Source organism: Chroicocephalus ridibundus, chromosome 4, assembly GCF_963924245.1.
Source record: "Chroicocephalus ridibundus chromosome 4, bChrRid1.1, whole genome shotgun sequence".
NCBI lineage: Eukaryota > Metazoa > Chordata > Aves > Charadriiformes > Laridae > Chroicocephalus > Chroicocephalus ridibundus.
Genome location: NC_086287.1, coordinates 55,116,920 through 55,138,152, shown reverse-complemented (window position 1 = coordinate 55,138,152; position 21,233 = coordinate 55,116,920). Strand labels below are relative to the sequence as shown.

Sequence of the window (21,233 nt, the reverse complement as noted above, 5' to 3'; positions counted from 1 at the left end):
AAAGTCACGGAGGGTTGGCTGTTACATTTTCAAGGGCATAAGAGATTCATATCCGCTTGGAGACAACATCCAGGGCTCCTTCGCCTGCCACAGTAGCTTCTGAATGTCCTTAACTTTGGAAAAAACAACAGCCCTAGAACTAGTTATGAGGGGCAGATGGTTTTGCGAGCAGCAGAGAAGGTGGACATGTCGTGTACTGGCCATCCTGTCACGCCGGAGCAAGGCAGATTGAGGAGCAGGCATGGAGAGGGAATGATGCTGGTCCTGGAAGACCCTAAAAGCAAAGCAGGTGAGTTGAAAGGGATCAGCTATTATTTGATGATATGGTCTTGCTGAATTGATTCCCTTCAAGATTGCTCTTGTTAAGCTTTAGCCAGGGGGTGTTTATGCACTGACAGGGTGAGTACAGCCAGCCTGGGGCTTGACAAGGTACTCGGAAAGGAAACCAGATCCAGAATAAAGCAATCCAGGCTTTATTCTCTTTATATGCAATGTTTTGCCACGGGAATCAGTGAAGCAGGAGCTGAAGGAAAAAGCACAGGCATCATTTTACTCTGTATTATACTGTTTTCCTTCATTCATCGTATTAGCTGGACAAATACATAGAAACCTTCCCAAAGGGAGTATTATTCCCATGTTCCAGCTAGTCCAACAGTGACAATTCTCCTGTATGTGCCTGATTGATTGTTTTCTTCTAGCTCATCCCCGGATCAGTGCTATCTCTCCCTTGGCCAGCTTGCCCTCTGCCAGATGTGCGAAGATGGCTACCATTTCACATTAATGGCTTTGAGGAGTCTGAGAGAGGGTCTGTCGTTCACATTTTTGTGGTACGAAAGCAGTTCTTTTCCAGTAGTAAGCTCCTACAAATACTGCTTGGAACAGGTTCACAGCTGCTTTTGTCATCTTTTGGAATCCCAAAGTCTCAAACTTGCAGCCTTAAAAATATACGAACCGCTCTAAAACATCAATAAATACCCACATAATATTTGTCTGTTTCGTTTAACAAGCAGCAGCTAAAAGAAAAGTAAATTGAGCTCCTTTCCCCCCAAGTAAATAAAACTCTCCAGGACAACATATTTTACTTCAAAATTATACGGCAATTTTTTTTTCTCTCTTTAGGTTCCAGAAACATGTCCATATATGGTCTTCTTGTCAGGGACAATAAATAATGATGTAATAGAAGGGTCAACTTTGTGTCATTTAGCTACAGGATGCTTGATGAAATGAAGTTCTTCAGACAATGCAACAAAGAAGAACTTTAGGATGGATAAAAGTTTCTGCCGTGCATCTTCAAACAGGAAATCTGAGATTCAGAACAACTTATATTTTGGCTTGTATTCGCTGATCATGGGGTGATCCAGAAATAAACTCCAGGCTTCAAAGCGAGAGTGTTTCAAAGCTGTCCTGCAGTTGATCGAAACATCCAGGCAAAGCAGGGAGATGAATGCCAGCGAGGATTTTCTGAATTAAGACTTAATCAAGGAGATAACCCATTTCAGCAGTACTATTACCCTTTTATTTCAGAACAAAAAAGGTAATGCAAATATGCATGTTTTGAACTTATTTAGCGTTTTCAATCTGTCAGTTTGCTTTGTCTATGCAAATATTTATTCCTATAACCTAATACCCTAACGCAATCTTGGGAGTTTCGTGGTTTGCTTTTGGGTTTTTTTTCAAATAAGCCATAAAACACTCGCTGGTGTTAAGCAGAACTGTAGGTCTGCCTTTTCCTTATTTTTTTTTTACTTGCAGGTGACGATTTTATCTTTGTCCCTGGAATAGCTTGCTCAGAAATAATTGTCACTGTTGTAATGGCATGCTAACGTACAATGTAGTGTGGAAGTCAGAGTGTGAAGGAAGAGAAATGGCATCAGCAAACGATTTCGTTCATTTATAAATTTCCAGGTGGTATGACATGAAGCTAATGTTGCACTGAATGCAGTGTGAATTAATGCTCTCTGAAAAGAAACAAAAACTTGCAGGTGTATGCATTTCCAGTAAAGAGTTTACACAGAATCACAATTTGATGGCATCATAACACATGCCAGACCTGTTTTGACAGCTGGGGCTGGACAAGGAGATTTGTTTGCCTGGAGGATTCTTTTGGGAAGTCTGGCTTTGCTCCTTCGGCGCTGGGCTAGAACTGGAGGGGTTTGCATAAACTGTCATGACAAAATAGATCTGCCTGCTGCCGCAGCTGGGCAGCACGAGGTGTCATTCTCCTAACGTCCCAGCTCCGGCAGATCTGATGGGCACCAAAATCTTTCTGTTTTTCTAAAGCCATTTGCTTCCCAGCAGTAGTTATCCAATATAATATCCTTTGAGAACTGCAAACAGTTATCTGGAAACTGACCTAAAACACAGCAAAAAATGTGAGTATGAGAACTGGAAGTGCTGCAAATTGGTCTGGTTGCCGTTGCCAGCAGAGGGTCTGGCCTGAAAGGTGCCGCAGTGAGAGGTAAAGAAGTGGAGGCTGGGTTTACTGTGAAGGCTTCCAGCTGCGCTTGCCTTCCCCCAGCGTGTGCTCCTGCTGCTCTCAGAAGTAAAAAGGCAAACACACGGAAAGGCAAACGCGTGTCTGCACAAGCTGGGGCTCAACCATTCCCTGCAAAAAGCAAAACGAGCAAGGGTCTCCTCTCCTCCCTCTTTTGCAGCCTCCAAAGACTTGTTTTTGTTTTTAGAAATGTGGTTTGTCGCACCCTGAGCCATAAATACCGAGGTCCTGGATTGAGTTACAAGCTGACTGGGGTAAACTCCGTGCAAAGGCAGGCAAAGTCCTTGGCTCTGCTCCCTTAATGACCTTGTCACTCACCTGCCACCCTCCTCTGACAGCAATAAGTAATTCTGCTAATTCTGCTGCCTGGGATCTATTGAAGGAGGACAGGCAGCCTTGCTAAGCTTTTCTTTAAGGAAGTGCTATCAATGGGGACCAGTTGTTTCAGATGCTAATGGTATTGAATAGCGCGGTTCTGCACGCTCAAAGCCAGCTGTAATCCTCGTTGTTTATTTATGTTGCATCAGGGATCAGAGGCCCATTCTCCCAAACACTGTATGTTGACAGAGCTTGCAGTCTAAATATAATAGCAACCTAATTGCGTTTGTCTGTGGCTTTTGCCATAGTGTGAGTGGTAACTAAGTCACACTGGTGAGTAGTACCTTTGGTTTCGAAGATCTGCCAGGTACAGCTGCTCCTCAACGCAGGGCAGAGCATCTGCCAACGCCTGGCCCTGCCACAAGCATTTCATTTCTGACCTTACCTTCTGGTCCCTGGACGCAGCTAAGGCACCTCTGCATGGCATAGACCCGGCCACTGCATCTAAATAAACAAACTCGCGCTGGAATAGGGATGGCAAAATTAAGAATCAGGCCCTGTGTGGAAATGATGGTAAATTTAGATCCAGAGGATCCTGTCAGACTGAGCTATGAAATGGCAGCGGTATCCTAAGACGTGTCTCTGCCAAGAGAGATCACTAATGAAGCCATTCAGACCTGAAGGCAAAGTGATCTGTAAGGAATAATAAGGGCACTATACCCGCGTCTTTAAATATCACATGCTGTGATATTTAGATATTTAGAGCACATGCAATGCTGTGTCCTCCCTGCCTGTGAGGTGGGCTCTTGGGCTGCCAGAGAAACACAGGGCGCAGCCAAACATTTAAAGCCTCCCCCCAAAACCTGGAGAACAGTAAACCCAGCACTCAGCTTATAAATCCAATTCAAATAATTTATACCTACAGTAAGGAGGCTTAGAGCAAGCAAATAGGTTCAAGCTGTGTTTAGAAAGACCACTTTGGCCGGATCTTACTTATTCAAACTGATTCAACCATATCGAGCAACCCAGACTGATTTTTTTTCACACCTTCATTACAGAAGCTCGTAGCTTATGGCGCATTAGTCTAGTGGCCTTTCATAAGGTTGTGGTATTTTGGCACTGGCCACAGATGCACTACCTTAGCCCTGCTCTCTCAGCTGAGCCAGGGTGGGTCTGGGTGGCCACAGCAGTGCCAGGCAATGCCACCAAGCTCAGCTGCAGCCAAAGAAGGTTAAATTTAATCCACCTGTGTTCCAGCTGGGGCGATGAGCTTGGCCATTACTGCAGCTCAGCCGGCTCACTGGGGCTTTTCACAGAGCACTGTGGCTCTGCAGCTTCAAACAAAAGCATCTCCAGGTGGAAGGGGAGGGTGGTGGCTTGTCTCTGCTCAGAGCCATCACACAGGGAGCTGTATGGAGGACACACGCATCATACCTTCTGCCAAACTCAGACACACCACACAGGTCAGTCCGAGGTAGGGGAGATGGGTGGAGGGAAGCGAGAACGGCTTGAAGCCCAACTGGAACCGTCTCTGCCAGGAGCCAGGAGAGCCAAGGCTGTCCTTGGCTATCAGGACTGACCCAAAAGCTCTTGCAGCCCTGGGATGTGACCCTCACACCTTCATTGGGGTCGTGCCCGTTAGATGAGCAGAAATGAAAGCTTTCTCTATTTTGAGCCCCATGATGTTTCTTCCCGCAGGATGAGTCAGTGGTGGGAGCTGCAGCCAGCACTGTTGTTTCTGCACTCTGTGGGACTCCTGTCATAATATTTAGATTAGTGAGGATCACCAACATGCAGGGGAGGTTCTCCCTTTTCTCTGAGAGTGGGTGGGACCCAGTTAACCCATACAAAGAATAAGAGGGTGAAATAGGAGTGATTGCCGAACTCAAAATCTTCCTTTCCCCTCCCTGTGCCTCAAGGAGGTGTGAAACAAAAGAAGGAGGGAGGTGAAGATGTCCGGAAATGGCCTTTATACCTAGATCCATTGGAAATTTAGTGAGGCACCTAAATCAGTGAGCCTCTCTGTGCCGGAGTGCAGAGTCCCATTGGCAGCGGTCTCCTGGACATTCCTTAAAGCCTCGACTGCCCATGAAGGGACTCCAACACCCAGCTCAGAAGCACGATGAGGCTGGACCTGCTGCCTGCTGTGCTGTCAGGTGGGGCTGGGGAGGATACAGAGGAGGGGTCTGTGCCCCACGCTCCGCTGGCACAGGTTGTTCTCACAAAGGAGCACTTATGTCTCCATTCTTGCCTCCTCCCAAGAGTCGTTGTGCATCACCTCTATTAAGAGCTTATGATCAGATCCTGCCCTCTCCATTAACTTAGTTTTGGTCTCTGAGTCACCTCCGGGGCCAGGTCCCTACATTTAGGCATTGCAGAGTTGGATGCTGCAGACAAGCCCTCTGACTCCAGCCCGTGGATTTCAAGCATCCACAGCGCGCCGGTTACTGAGTGAGTACGTAGGCTGACGGACAATGAAAGTGCTGCCCAGCATGCCAGGAGCTGAGCAAGCCAAGCAGCAGCAGAAACAAAGCTATGTCATGGTTCTTGGCCAGGGACGGGCTGGAGAGCAAGCAAGGACAGGTACCAGCACGGCTGGGGCACAGGGCTATGCCTATGGAGCAGCTCCATATGGGACCCATCAGCGACTTGATGCCTGGGCTTTGTTCCTTGGGACAGCGAGGGTCATAGCAGAGCTGAGGCACACCAGCTCTCGCTGGAGAAGGTATCCAATAGCAGCCAGGAGAGATCTGGCTGAAAATTAAAACAGAAAACCCAACAAAACCGGGTTGCATTATTTACAGCAACAGAAGGTTTTATTTTGGCAGTTTTCAAGGCTGTTAAACACATCCTTTATTGTTGCAAGTCATAATGTCAATCTGAAACCTGCTGGGCTTCCCTTTACCCTGAACTCTTCCCACTTCTTCTGGGGTGTGCTTGGAGTCTGAGGTGGCTGTTGATGTGGGATATATCACCATTTCTGAAGTGAAACGCTTAAATCCAAGATTTTAAGTTGCTTATGGCTTGATTCAAGCTCTTTCAGTTTATTTAAACTCTGTATTAGTTTCTTTTTTTAAAAATTATGGTTAAAGAAACAAACATAAGCATCCTGACATGCATAGATACAGCTCTATTGCCATTTGTATGGTTGGACTCGATGATCTCAAAGTTCCTTTCCAACCATAAAGATTCTATGATTCTATGATTTGGTGAGCTACCATTTCCTCCAGGTCAGGACCATCTCTTGGCCGAGCACGCAGCAGCGAGGACTTCTAGAGCAGGGCAATCTCCTGGCATGAGGCTCGTGGCATGCTGGACCCTGCTGCCACTGATGGGGGTGCCTGTCCCTGGGCAGCCAGGCTGCCCCAGGCACTCGGCGAGGTGGAAGAGCTGAAGGCTTTGCATCCAGTGGTGCCCAGCGTGGTGGGAGGCAGGTTCTGAGCAGCGGGAGGCTGGGCTGGCTGTGCCAGCCTCATGTGTGTGGCTCTGCCAGGTGGCCCGGCTTGGCCCATGGCCCAGCAGGGCTGTGGGGAGCTGGAGACCAGCCCTGCTGTGGCATCACTGGGGCAGGGAGTGACAGCCCCCAGGTTGGGCTTTGCTGGCTACCCCACAGGTGCACTCAGCCAGCCCCCCCACCTCTCTGTGCCTGGGGGACATGCTTCCACAGTACCTTTCTGCTTGATGCCTGTCCACAGGCTGTCCACGGGCAGCCTGTAGCCATTGCTCCTCATCCCAATGTTCTCCATGATTTTACACAGTTCTTGCTGCCTGCTTATAAAAAGCAAACCTATGCCCCCTTGGCTGTCATCTTCTTAAAAGAGGCAAAGTTTTTCATCTTCCCCCATGAAATAAGCCCTTGGCACTTGAACACCAGTGGCCAGAGTGCTCTCTGGCATCCGGATGAGATCCTGCTAGAGCATCAAACTATTCATGGCATTAGTACTTCCCTCTCACTGCTGGAAATACCTCAGAATTTTGGATTGTCTTTGCCTTTCTTGAGTCCATGCTGCAGTGATGGTTCACAGTCATTCTGTGATTGCTGAGTGTGATGTTTCCCCGTTCTCTCATTTCCAGCTATCAACCACCAGTTTTTAGAAGAGAGTCTGACCATAAGTCTTAAAGCTCATGACCTTGAACATTGTTCTGTGAAAACCAAAAATCAGAAGTGAAACTGAGTGGTGTCTTTTTGCTCTCCTAGATGAGTGAAACAAAGAAAGACGTTTCAGAGAATAGCTTTGCATGTTGCTTGAGAGATATCCAGATAATGGTGGAAAAAATTGCTCTACGAAATCTCTTTACACTTTGTGGTGGAGAACTTGCCCTTGCAGAAAACCAGCAAACAGACAGGCAAACCTCTTCCCTTAATTTTCTGCAATTAGAGCAAGAATTAAAATCCAAAAAAAAACCACCCAAAAAAAGGAGATGTCCATTGGTGTTCTCCTAAATTCATTTGAAAGCTGTATCTCTTTAATCTTAGCTGGATTTCCTTTACCTATTTTTTTCTTGAACAGTGGTAAGCAGAATAAGTAGATAAAAACCTGCCTTGCTTGCAGCAGCTCCCTTCCCTCTTTCAAACACCAGCTAAATCAGTTACTTCTAGGTGACATAAAGTTCATTAAGTTTATATAATGTTCTCTCCCCGGTGAAGCATTTCTGAAGGGTTTTCTGGTCGGTCTAATCAGAGCTGAACAAAAGCACAAGATAGTAGTTGAGTGTCTTTCTTTCATTTTCCAGATTTTGATGATCACATTTTCCTTTTACAGGAAAGCAAAAAAAAAAAAAAAAAAAAAGGAAATAAAAAAAAATGGCTACAACGGCAGCAAATACTCAAAGACAAACGATAGGCTGTGAGGAATACAGCCTGTACAGCAGCTTGAGTGAAGACGAGCTTATAAAGATGGCCATCCAGCAGAGCTTGGAAGAAGACCCTGCGGGTCAGCCAGCTGCCCAGAGCCACCAGAAGTCGATGGTGGCGGGTCCCGGCGAGGTGGCCGTCCCCAGCCACGCCAGCAGCCACAACCCGCCCTACCGCATCTACCCATGGCAAAGGTGAGTGAGCAGCCGCCTGAGCCGTGCCGTCCCTGCAAAACGAAAACAATTCCCTCGTCTAAACACGTGCTTTCTAATTAGCTTTACTGGGCGGCTGCTCTGCGAGTCTGTCATTAGCTTGAAAGCCGGAGTCTGCCATAAATGCGATGAGGTCAACAATTTACGCCCTCACGTCAAAATGAGAAATTCCTTGATGTTGACTGTTTTGAGGAACAAATAAAATAAGAAAAGGGGCACTGCTACAAGCTCTCCTGAACGACAGGAGCCCTGCCGAAGCCAGCGGCTCCTTTCCCCCACTGGGGCACACTGTATGCTGAGCTTAAGTTTCACCTGAGAGGGAATGCAGCATTTGTTACGGGAAAACACAGGAGAGAGGCCAAAAACAGGCATATAAAACAGTGTGAGCTGGCTACCTTTTAGATGCTGCAGTCTCTAAAGGATGTAGTTATTTCAGATAACTGAAATAACCTCAGATAACTGTGCCTGACCTCAAGCACACCGCTTGCAGCCAGGAGCGGATCCGGATACCAAAGCGTGGCGGCATCCCCTTCCCCTGTAGTGCTGGGCTGTGGGTTACAGAGACCTGCTGACAGTTTCAAACCCAGACATTGTTCTCCTTTCGTTTTCTAAAAGGCAGATTTCTTAAGCGGGGGGAGGGAAGGGGTTACAAAGTCACCCCCAAACCAAGGAAAAATATAATTTTAAACTTTTTTTTAATAAGCTGGGAGTAACTGAAGTTTTGTTCCTCCTTCTATCTCAAAACGCTACTCTCCTCTAACTCCTCACCACCTGTGACTGTCTGGTTTCCAAGGCTGGGAAACTGGGGACAGCTTGAGGAGCAGTAAGCATGTTTGATAGCTGCAGAATCGGGATGCAGACAGTCCTGCTCCCACTGAAGGTTGCTGCTTCTTGGTCTCATTACTTGTACTGTCTGCTCTGCTGCGGGGACCCAATATGGGGAGAACAAGGGCTTCCCTGCCCCTTTGCTCCTGTTCTCCTTGGGGGTCCTTTGGCACCTGCTATTTTGGCAGCATCTGCAGTTCTGTGCATTAGCCTGCCCTGCCTTTGCCTCAGCCCAGCAGCTTTTGACCTCCCACTGCAGGAAAAAATTCTTGTAGCTCCAGATCTGTAGCGTTGCTGAACTCTTCTGCCACTGGGGGAGAGCTGGGCTGGAAACAGAGCTGGCACCGGGGGGCCCTGGGTCCTCCTCCGCCCCCGCCACCACCGCCAACCTGCTTGCGTGGCACTTTGGAGGTGATGAATGTCACCTCGCCTCGTGCCCGCTTCCTGTGCGGCGGGGGTAGGGTTAACCTCACTGTTGTCTTATATGGTCATTTGAATCCCCTGACGCTTCCTCAGAGGGCCAAAAATAATCTCGAGCCGAGCGAGCAGCTGAATCCAGTGCCGAGCAAGCCGTGGCCATCTGCTTTTATTCAAAGCCCTGACCAGCAGGCTTTCTCGCTCCGTCTCCGTGGATGCGCGTCTCTGTTTCTGCCTCAACATGACCTGTTTCTCCTATTCGGAGTATTTCTCCTTATTTCATTCATGTCATCGCCACTCCAGATTGGCAGCCCAGCCGAGAGGCCGTGCTCAGCCGTCCAGCTCAGGGGCAGCCTGGGGGGTCAGGCGAAGGTACGACGGCAGCCTCTTCAGCACATCCCAGCCCATGTAAGTGCCTCCCTCTCCTGCTTTCCCCCCGCGGTCAAAACAAGCCTCGCTACCCACTCTGCCCCCCCGGAGCCAGCTCTTCTAGGCAGCGATGGTGTCTGGTGGGGGGAAATGGTGGTGTTCACCTGGAGGAGGTCATGACCTGCTTAGAGGGGTCTTGCTGGTACCTGCACTGCACCCTCGCTGCCTCCCTACTCTGCCTTCCCACCTCCCATGGGCCAGGACCAGGCTCTTGTGGGTGACCCACCTCCAACGTCCCTTGTTCTCTCCTCCCTCTTCATTCCTCTCCAGCGAATGTGTCCTGGGGTCTCTGGGTCATTCGGTAGCTCTGAGGTGACAAGGACAGCAGGGAAGCGATGCCTGTGGTTTATTTATACAGGCTGACTCCTGTATCAACACAGTAGATGAGGCAGGCAGGTGCTGATAGTAACTCCATTGGTATTAAGTTCACGGTTCAGCAGTGGGGAAGAGTGGGGAAAACAAACATTTTATTGCAGTATAAAAAAAGGGGTGAGAAAGTCCAGTCCTTCAAAGTAAATATTTTATAAATGCTCCCAAAATGCCATGCCTGTTCCCAGCAATACCTGCGCCGTCCTGCCGCGCTGAGGAGGGCTGCTGGGGAGCCGTGCCACAGCTTGAGCCCTGCCCAGGGAGGAAACCAGCTTGATTGACTTTGATCCTCCTGGCCACGTTTTGCTGTTGGCAGAGGCCGTCAATAAGCTTAGGTGAACAGAGTCATGGATGAGGAAAGCAGACGGGCAAAGGGGTGGCCCCAGCTCTGCCCGGTGCCCGTGTGTAGTGGAAGAGTGTGGGACATGACGGGTTTATTACAGCTCTCTGAGGGGCTGAGTAGATGCACGCACCTGCCTTTAGCTACCAGATGAGGAGAGGAAAGTCGGAGCATTTCTCTGGGTCCTGCAGAAAACCCTTCCCTGCCTTTTTTATCTACCCAGTTGAAATCCACTTTGTTTTATCCATCTCACAAGTCCCTCCCTGGATGCATGGTTGCAGTGACTACCCCTCCACCACTCTTTTTCCTTTCATCCCTCACCCAGCTCTACAATCTGCCCCACCTCACCCTGCCTGATCCAGGCTCGTTCCCTGGCTCTCCACTGACGCTGCCCCCCCCCCCCCCCGACTTTGTGAAAACCTCTTTTCTGCTGACACGTGAAGCCTCCCTCACCTCTGCCAGCTGCCATCTCCCCTTGGCCACACTGAAATCGCATCCTCTTATTAAGTGCTCTGCACACCTTGCATGCCACTCTCCTGCTCTGGGTGCGATGACTGGAGGACAAGCCTTTCTTCTGCATCAGTAGCTCAATAGAGTTCAGCCCACAAGAAGGCTGGGATAAGGCTCCTCTGCTGCCAGGTGAGAGCAAAAAACATGGCTGTGAAGCCACAGGAGAACATGATGGCATGACTGCCTTATAGCCCTGGTCTCAGAGCCAGGCAGGGATGATAGTTGGCTTCACCCGGGGAGAAGTTGTTCTTTCTTTCTGCCTGCATCTCACCAGGCTGCCAGGAAAAGGAGCTTCCTGAACCTTTCTGTGCTCCACTGAACCTCTTCTGCAGCTCTCAGAACTGACCCCACCATACATCTCATCAGCAATGACTATTTATTATCTTGGCTGCTGGCCTCTGAAATGCAATAATTCTTCTGATTTGTCTATAAGGTTAAGATTTCATCACATTTTCAGGCTTCCTCCATAGTTCTAATACTCATTTTTTCTGCATCTGGCAGAATACAAGCAGCAGAATGTGTTGTTATTTTATAACAGCCAACTATGAGCCAGGCAGAAAACAAGGATTTCACGTGGAGATTCGTTAAACTTTCTGTTCTGATCTGGAATTTGCTTGGCTAAAGCATCTACAGCCTGGTCCAGCAAGCCCCCTCATTTTACTCAGGAATCATTTAAGGTCAAGGAGCCTGACAGAAGTTTGCTTCATTCAACATCTGAGGGCTTAGGCAGAATAGTAACTGATTCTTCACACATTTTTAACCCTACCACAGATCTGAGGTACCCTCTGCTTTCCCGGAGGCCTCACCTAAGGTGATCCACCTTGTATTTGCCGTGTGCCAGCCCCAGGCACAGCCTCCTGCCGTGGCCCACCTGGTGTGCAGTAACTCATTAAGTGCTGGTAACTCTATCATGTGCCCAAATCCGGAGGTCGCAGTGATCAGCCCTGTGTGTGTAACATGAACCTTAGCGGGGAACAACAGATGGCTCCAGCAGCCTTCTGCCAGAGGCTTTCCAAGACCAAGATCCCCCACCTCCTCCTCCTCCTCTCCCGGCCAAACACGCCAATTGTTGCTGCTAACTGACTTCAACAAAATGCTCAATTCCAAACGCCTATATAAAAATCTATTATCTATATAAAGCTAGCAATTTTAAGTTTAGTCCCAAGGGTACTCTGAACAGCATGGAGATACAGCAGCGTCCCTGGGACTTCAGCCCAGCACTTATCAGAAGGTCAGTCGGTTCCTCCTGGGTGGGCTGTGGCCAGGAAGGCAGCTGCCCGCTCTAGCTGTTATCTCCCCAGGCAAAACGCCTGGCTTCATGTCCCATATCTTCCCCAATTCCAGTGTTGCTATTTTTGTGACCCTGCTGTCTTGAGATCACTGCTTACACCTATAGAGAAGGAGCGGGTGGCACTAACTACTTTCTCATGTGGGAAATGGTGTCTCTTCCCATTCCTTGGTACACCTGTTGTGTTCAGCTGCTTCCACTCCAGGCCCTGAGAGTTTATCCTCAGAGAATCAGCTTGCTGAATTTTCTTTCAGTGCTAATATCAGTATTTATTGCCCAGATTGTGTATGTCTGGGCAAGCTGAAATTAATGACGCTTGTGTGAGTTTCACACTGTTGGTCTCTCCAGCCCCTGCAAAGCAATGAATCCAGTGCTGCCCCTGTAACCTGCACTAAATGCAGAGGTCGTAGCAATGATCTGCTTTTTGAAGACTCCTGTGTTGAACTGCCCATATTTTTCTGTCTCTGATCTCACTCTGTTGTGGCATTTTAGACCTTCTGTTATGAGCAGAGTTTCTGGTTGTTCCCATCATCACTGTCCCGCATGACCTTCATCACACGCTGTACTCCTGCCCTGGTGATGCTAATAGTCTCTCTGAGCATGCACCTCCCTCCCCAGTCTCTCTGCCTTCAAGGCTGCAAGATTTTCTCTTTAGAGTTAGTTCAAACCACAAACTCTCCTATGTTTTCAACACCTTTTTGTTCTCTCGCTCTGAAAATATAGCCCACATCCATGTTTTGCGATTCCCCATTAGAACCGGGAAAATGCTTCTTCCTTTGCTGCATTTGCTGTCCTGGAGCTTAGCTGTTTGGTGGCTGCCTTCTCTCAGCACAGCTCTGCCACAGCAGGACCAAGCGCTAGCACTGGAATCATAGAATTGTCTAGGTTGGGAGGGACCTTTAAGATCAAGTCCAGCCAAGTCCACCACTAAACCATGTCCCTAAAGTACCACATCTACATGCCTTTTAAATGCCTCCAGGGATGGTGATTCAACCACTTCCCTGGGCAGCCTGTTGCAGTGTTTGACAACCCTTTCAGTGAAGAAATTTTTCCTAATATCCAGTCTAAACCTCCCCTGGCAGAACTTGAGGCCATTTCCTCTTGTCCTGTCGCCTGTTACTTGGGAGAAGAGACCGACCCCTGCCTGGCTACAACCTCCTCTCAGGTAGTTGTAGAGAGCGAGAAGGTCTCCTCTGAGCATCCCATTCCCTGCTGGAACAGAGGAACCCCAGGCCCCACTGCAGGCACTGCTGAGCAGTGGTAGGGTGATGGCCAGGCAGTGCTGTGACTCCAGCAGAACCGGGAGCCCCACAGCAACTCTGCTGTTGCTCTGCAAGAAGGACTGATGTGCCCTGTCAGCCCTGCTCTGCAATTGCTCTTACAGAGCTCAGAAAAATGGGTTGCTGCCTAGGCTGTGGGGAATGCCTGGTTGGCAAAGGGAAGGCTGATCAGAGCAAAGCTCCCTTGTAGGCTGCTCATTGTGTCTCACTTCTGGCTGCCATGGAGCACACTTCATGTTTTTTGTAGACTTTCACAGTGATCCTCTTCTTGAAAGCTTTTGAAGGTCTATAAAGTCCAAAGCAGTTATCATTTCTGAAAACTTGAGTGCTCAATGCTGAAATAGCAGCTGGGTGGCTCTAGGGCATGGTTATGAAGGGAAGCTCAAAATTTCATTTTGGTGGGTGGATTATTTTTTTATTCCTCCCTGGCTGGAGAGCTGAGACCAAGACTGTAATGTCCACATGATCTAACCAGAGCTCTCCCTTCTTCATAACTGGTCCAGCTAACTTCTGAAAACAGGTTTGCGTAAGAAAAATAGGAAGTATCTTTAAAACACAAGGACAAGATTTAGGGAGAATTTCTGCTTTAGGGCTAAGCCACCTGCAAATCAAAGTTAAAATTTTCTTCAGGGATGAAGAGGGGCAATCCTCTTCAAAGCTGATCTTGTTTAAGAGGTCTCATATGGAAACACCTCACCACATGGGGGAGTGATGTAGTTACCACAGCCATGGGCGCTCATGGCAGTGTACAGAGCACGGGTAGAGCTAGTCTCCCCCAGCTCCAGATATCTAAAATACAAATGTTTATGTCAGAGATGTCACACCTACACTTTCCTTACATTCCAAGGAAAGAGATCAGCACCTCCAGCCAGTGATTATTCTGCTGTAAATGGCCAAATTAGAGCAGACAAATTTTACCTCTGCAGGCCCTGTAACAAGACACCTTAGGGCCACAAATATTATATAGGCTGTAGGGGTTCACTATTTTGGACAAATGATATAGTTGCTGAAAAAAGTTTATCAGTAATGAAGGAAGCAGTAATCAGATTTTTATCTTGTTTTAAAGAGAACTTGACCCTGTAGTGGCAGCGATCAAGGATGGAGATGAGAAAGCGGTATGTAACATGATGAAATCAGGAAAAAACCTTTCTCAACCTAATAAGGACGGCTGGATACCCCTCCATGAAGCTGCATACTATGGCCAAGCAGGTTGCCTGAGCCTGTTGCAAAAAGGTCAGTGAAGTTAAAAGTAATTCATTACAAAAAGGAGAACACCACGAATAAACTAAAAAGCAGAATTAGCAGCAGCCCAATCCTTGCCTGGGATTGCGTGTGAAGCTTTTTTTCAACCTCTCAGAGTGTATATTAATTTCACCTCCTCTTTGAGAATAGGTTTGCAGACTGAAGCCTCTAAAAGTTAGGATCTTCAGGAGAAAATGATCTCTGGACAGATCTTGCCAAGCCCTGGATTTCTTACCCTAAAGCCTTGTAGCTGAGCTCTCGGCTGTTGCGAGCCGCTGGGCTGCTAATATCAGCAATTACCCCTCTTCCCACTAGCTGGAGATCCAGCCCAGCACCTCTTTGCTGGTGATTGAAGGTGGTTAACTACTGTAGGCTGTTTTCAAACTGCTACTCAACAGCTTTCTGCATCACTAGTGGCCAGAGCTGAACATTTTAATGTGAGCCAGTGACTAGTTTAGATACTTAATCTGAGTTACATGGGCTTTATAGTATATTCTTAACCTTGTTCATGGTCAAGTGAAAGAAAAGAAGGAATAAACAACAAAAACTCAAACTCCAAGGATTTTGACAGGTGATGGTGCTGTGCACTAGGTGCCATAATGACTCTGGGCTCACCGTTTCTTCACAGCGTACCCTGGCACAATCGACCAGCGCACACTCAACGAGGAGACAGCTCTCTACCTGGCCACCAGCCGGGGCAACCTGGACTGCCTGCTCACCCTGCTGCAGGCTGGGGCCGAGCCTGACATCTCCAACAAGGCCAGAGAAACGCCGCTCTACAAAGGTGAGAGGCTGTGTTTCCAGGGATGCTGAGCAGCACCTTCTGGCAGCACCAAGGGAGAGCTGAAGGATCGCTTGTGGCGCGGGGCTGAAACTCAGCAATTACCTCCTGTTTTCTTCCTCCCTTCCTTCTCCCTTCTATCTCCTATGCCTGACCTGCCATGCTACAGCCTCTCTTCTCATCCACGTCAGAGCTGGGATTAGTGTCTGCCCTGCAGGGTGGGATGTGATGCTAAGGGTGGTGTTGGGGTGATGCTTAGCAGGGGCCCTTTCAGCACAGGGTGTCCACACAATGTCCCAAATTTAGGGCAAGCCGGGTAATACAGGAATATATATGCTTTTCTAGACAGCAGGACCTAACTAAGATGTGGGAATATAGTAATTGTAGACGTGCCAGTGATTCATATACTGTGTGGGCCAGGCCAGGCTGTGTGCTATGGGAGAAGCATAAAGTTATAAACAATTCAGTAAGGAAGATAAAGTATTTAACATCTACATACAACTTTGCTGCTGGTCAGAGAGAACACTTACTTTAGCATTACATTCATGATTTCACAAAGATTCCGAGAAGGAGCTGATCTCTCACACCTTCGTGTCCCTCTCACTTTTATTGACTGGTGTTGTCATGATTATTTTTAGTGCTCTAAAATATTAAAAAGTATATATTGCTGGTTTCGACAGTAATCTTGCCTCCAACTTTGCATGTTTGGCACTAGAGCTGCTCAGTTTAAAATGCTTTAGTTTTAAAATTCTGGCTTATAGTCAACAAAGGGAAAGCTGTTCAGCTGCGCATTAAACACACAGTAGTAGCGGTAGTAGTAGCAGTAGTATTACTCATAGTAATAATAATAGCAACAATAATACCAATAAAATGAAAGAACCCTTTAGCCAGAGAAAACCTGTTAAGAATGTGCTAGTATCGATGCAAAAATCTTCTGGTCTATCCTCCAGCAAGAAAAATAATCAAATAATTAGCATAACAAATTACTTATCCCCAGTATGGAAGCAAATTAAACTCTGCAGAGCTATGCATAGGTAATTACAGCAGTGTCTAATCAGATAGTTGCTTTCTGTACACATAAATTACACCTATGTATGGGAGCAGAAGCTATGGCGATGTCCCAAGGGAAGAATCAAACCAAAAGACAGGAGGTCTGTGAAAAGACGACACTACTATTTCAAAGAAGAAAAAAATCAATTGCTATGGAATGTGCTGGCCTCTCTGCACATTGCAAAACAAGTGCTAGTTGGGGTTTGTAAATGTGGCTGCTTATTCTAGGTACCATTGGTTTGGGGTCCCACAGTACAGATGTGTAGGAAGCCTCATGATTTGGGATTCAAAAAGCAATGGAGCAAATTGGTAGAATAAACCCCAACAAAACACTATTAATTATCAAGAAAATAACTTTAGTTCAGGATGGTCCTGAATGATATAAATTGTTGCCAGCCGAGAGAGAGCTACTGACTCACACCATTATTGTTTGCTAAGCATCCTTTTTGGGAGACTGTTTGCTTGGGCTTTTTTTTTATTTTCTTGTCTATATACAGCTTTATCAGCAGTCCAAGGCAGTGAGATACAGAGTCAGTTTTTGCACAGAATTTTGAAAAAATGTGTGCAGGTCACGTGATTTCTGTAATATGTTTGTTCTTCATAAATTACCTCCCGCACCTTGTCACCTCCCTGTGTCACTGTGGTGTCCGGTTGGTACAAATGTGCTGGGCTGGATTCCCCTCAGTCCCACACGTGATACTTAGCCTCCCCCAGGTCACGCTTGACGATTGGCGTCACATCCTTTGCCACATCCTTTGCCACATCCTTTGCAAGCCCCAGACAATGTCATTTGGCAGCAGCCTTGGCCCTCATATTGACCTAGGTGGATCTTTGATCTTACTCACTATGGCCTAATTGTATTATGTTACCTTATGCTACATGAAATGGGTACCACAACACCCAGAATCTTTCAAAAGCTTGTCCTAATCACTTCGCTTTTTTCCCAAAACAGCCTGTGAGCGCAAGAATGCAGAGGCCGCAAGGCTCCTGGTACAGTACAACGCTGACACAAACCATCGTTGCAATCGAGGGTGGACGGCTCTCCACGAGGCTGTCTCCCGAAATGACCTGGAGATTATTGATATCCTTGTGAAAGGGGGTGCCAAGATTGAGTCTGCAAACGCCTATGGGATCACTTCTTTATTTGTGGCGGCTGAAAGTGGGCAGTTGGAAGCTTTGAGGTACCTGGCAAAATGTGGTGAGTACAGAATGTGCTTTACTCATTTCATTCTTACTATTCCAAAGTTCCCATTATTTCTCCCCTGGCTCAGTTTTTCTGCCTCTGGAGACAAGGCCTAGCCTGCAGAGGTGCTGGAACCCTGTTGCTCCAGACACACATGCTTCTTCAGCTTTCACTCATGCTCACTTACTTTGGGAAGTAATATGGTGCTCTCTACTCACATTGAATGTGGTGCTCTCTACTTGCATTGCCTGACAGCTTTCAAAATCCGTATTGCTGCACACATGTAGCCTAAAATCCAATCAGTCATAGAAGACAACTGTAGGTGGCAATAGATGGCAGAAGCTGAACATTAGCCAACCCCATCTGCTCAGTGCAGTGATGGGCAAGGTTAGCTCTCCTCCACTAATTAACCCTGCCAAAAATAGATAAAGTACTATTGTATAGTTAACAGATTTACACGAAGCAGAAGACAACCTACTCTCCTCATGTGGATATATTCAAACATATAAACTGAGCAAATTTGATTCTAGTTTATACTAAACCCACCTTTTAGTGCTCCACTCATGTAAAACAGCTTTACAATAAGCACAACATACTTTACTATTTATTCTGAGGCATATTTTATTTCCACTATCGGCTACTATCTTCAATGTAGGTAAGAACTGGGTCCTGCACTTCTGAAACAAGAGCCAAACAGTGATGAAGATAAGAAAAACTTCTGAAGCAGTTAGTATGGCTAAGAAAAATATGAGAGTTGGGGAATGAAAAAAATGTGTTCTGCTGTCCAGCCAGCATTGTCAAGTCAGTTTTATATGAGCAGTTAGTCCATCATACTGCCTACAATTTTAGAAACTAAGCCAGAATGTGATTTGTGTTTCAACCTAGATAGATATTAGGATTTCCTTAAAGTTCAATTTTGAGAAAAATACACAGGAGAAAATCCAATAAAACTGTCCAATTGTTTCAAGCCCTGAAAAACTCCTCTGAGAGTTCCAGCAATGATATCACTGCATGAGCAAAGTTCATCATAAAAAGGGTTTCTTTTTCATTTCTTTTTCATTAGGAACATAGTCCTGTGTTATGTGTTGTCACTACAATTCTCCTGATGTTTCCAGCTACAACATCTTCAAAGGGCCAAACACAACACAGATGTTTCGGCTTGGGGTGAGAGCACAGGGAAATGTTCTCTTTGGCAGGGAGTTTTCATGATCAAACGGGTGACTGATCGGCTTCTTTATTGCAGTTTAGAAGCAAAACTCCAGTGAACTGTCATTCCCATTTAGAATACACATAGAGCAGCCTTTCTGAGGACACCATGGTGCAGTACATTACAGTCGAAACCCAGGTTTTCAGGCCTTAAATACCCAGCACAGACAACACCAGGTTCTGAATAGGTTTTGGCCAAGTATTAGGTGTCAGTTTATTCTTGCGTGTTGTTTATTAAGCCAAGAAGACACTAGACTTCAAGAAAAAATGCTCCAAAATAATCTAGTAGCTCATTAGTAATATTTATCCTTTTTTTGTTGGAAAAACTTACCATTTGGAGCCTAACTTCAACCCTCATGAAATGAAGAGATACGGCCTCAGGTGTTGAGCTTTGAAATGAAATATTCATTGACTAAGGCACAACCAAATAAATGTTGATTAGAGTTGTTGCTTGGTACTCTGCAGATATCATGTTATAGGGTCCTATTTTAGCCTGGATATGTACTAAAAATTAAAACATAGTATAAATAGTATAAATGTACTTACAGTGTGAATATATAGATTATAAATAATATGTATAAATATCAATAGAATCACAGAATCATAGGACCATAGAATCATATAGGTTGGAAAAGACCCTTAAGATCATCAAGTCCAACCATAAACCTAACACTTCCAAGTCCACCACTAAACCATGTCCCTAAGCACCATGTCTACCCGTCTTTTAAATATCTCCAGGAGTGGTGATTCAACCACTTCCCTGAGGAGCCTTTTCCAATGCTTGAGAACGCTTTCAGTGAAGAAATTTTTCCTAATATCCACTAAACCTCCCCTGACACAACTTGAAGCCATTTCATCTCATCTTACCACTTGTTACTTGGAAGAAGACACCGACCCCCACCTTGCTTTCAGGTAGTTGTAGAGAGCAATAAGGTCTCCCCTCAGCCTCCTTTTCTCCAAGCTAAACAACCCCAGTTCCCTCAGCTGCTTCTCACAGGACTTGTGCTCTAGACTCCTCACCAGCTTCATTGCTCTTCTTTGGACACACTCCAGCCCCTCAATGTCTTTCTTGTAGTGAGGGGCCCAAAATGGGACACTGTATTCAAGGTGCAATAAATATTTATCATAGGTACTTAAACACAGAATTTTGGAAAGCATCTATTGAGATCATCTACTCCAAACTCCTGGTCAGGAATAGCGTATATACATAGTTTAAACACATTAATACTAATGGAATTATTGTGTCTAAAGAAAAGGCCATGCTATATAAAGAACAGCACATTTTAAAGTTTTTTGCCTTGGAGCTACAGCTGAATGGAGTCTGGATTCATGATTGGGAGCTAATGGCTGCCACCCGTGTTAAACCCTCCCTCATAAATTTCACAGCATATTAAAAGCCAGTGGAGATCTATGATATAACTGTATATAACTGATAAGACTGTATCACCTCTGGTATGACCTCATTCACATCCCCATCCAGCCCATTTTATAGCTCCAGTGTCATGGAAATGTATGTGTTCGTTCAAAGTACATTTCTTCCGTCTGTTTTTAACCTTTTGGTGCTATAAAGATTTTCTTCCTTCCTAGGTGCTGATATAAATACTCAAGCCAGTGATAACGCCTCTGCTCTTTATGAAGCCTGTAAAAATGGACACGTACCTATTGTGGAGTTTCTTTTGTCCCAAGGAGCAGATGCTAACAAAGCCAATAAGGATGGCCTGTTACCTCTTCACATAGCAGCAAAAAAAGGGATTTGCGAGTAAGTTTTAGTTCATTTCATAGTTTCATCTTTTAGACAAGAATGCAAAGTCCTTATGAAAAGGAGAACGTAATGTCCTAGGTCCAATTCTGAGCATTGCGAGCAAGGGAGCTGCCAGTTGAGAATGCGGCTTTCCGCTTGTGGAGCTCAGGTTGGAAATTAGAAACTGAAGAGTGTGTTTGCGGGTTGGGATGGATGAGATGGGGTGAGCAGGAACGTGGGGTGCAAGATTCCTTTAGCTTTGCCAAGATATCACCTACATAACCTCACGTATCTTGGAAGTGAATTAAACTGAACTCCACAAAATTTGCTTGAGGTGGAATAAAAAAGCAGGGGATGGAATAAAAATGGAATAAAACATTAAAAAAAGGGGGTGGGGTGGGGTGTGAGTGTGTGTGTTAGTCCTCAATACATATTGCAGCATAGTTTGCAATCATTTTCCTACATGAGCCTATTGTAATTATTCTTCACAGGCGGAACATGCTCCTTTCGTCTCTGATGTGTTCAGGTTTTATTGACAATAATTCAGATGCTGACAGCGGGAAGTGGTTAAGTGAATCTCTAGGGCATTAGTGAGATTGTTGCTAGAATATGGTGTCCAGTTCTGGTATCCTCCCTTTCAGAAACCTTTCAGGAAATTGGAAAGGCTTCAGAAAAGAAGTACAAGAATTACTC

The 21,233-nt window shown here is 46.3% G+C and overlaps 1 protein-coding gene across 2 annotated transcripts in view; it reads left to right on the top strand.

The window, feature by feature from the left end:
• Window positions 1–1,215: 1,215 nt before the first annotated feature.
• Window positions 1,216–21,233, top strand: part of ASB2 (ankyrin repeat and SOCS box containing 2) — a 32,752-nt gene continuing 12,734 nt past the window's right edge. Inside the window, exons 1-7 of one of the 2 annotated variants that reach the window (XM_063332676.1) lie at window positions 1,217–1,534; window positions 7,576–7,861; window positions 9,425–9,529; window positions 14,404–14,570; window positions 15,208–15,363; window positions 17,363–17,608; window positions 20,387–20,558. In XM_063332676.1, the coding sequence (XP_063188746.1) occupies window positions 7,617–7,861; window positions 9,425–9,529; window positions 14,404–14,570; window positions 15,208–15,363; window positions 17,363–17,608; window positions 20,387–20,558 (1,091 nt within the window). In that variant the 5' untranslated portion in view covers window positions 1,217–1,534; window positions 7,576–7,616. Of the gene's footprint in view, window positions 1,535–7,575; window positions 7,862–9,424; window positions 9,530–14,403; window positions 14,571–15,207; window positions 15,364–17,362; window positions 17,609–20,386; window positions 20,559–21,233 lie in introns of both variants that reach the window. The other variant, XM_063332677.1, reaches the window with a different exon arrangement.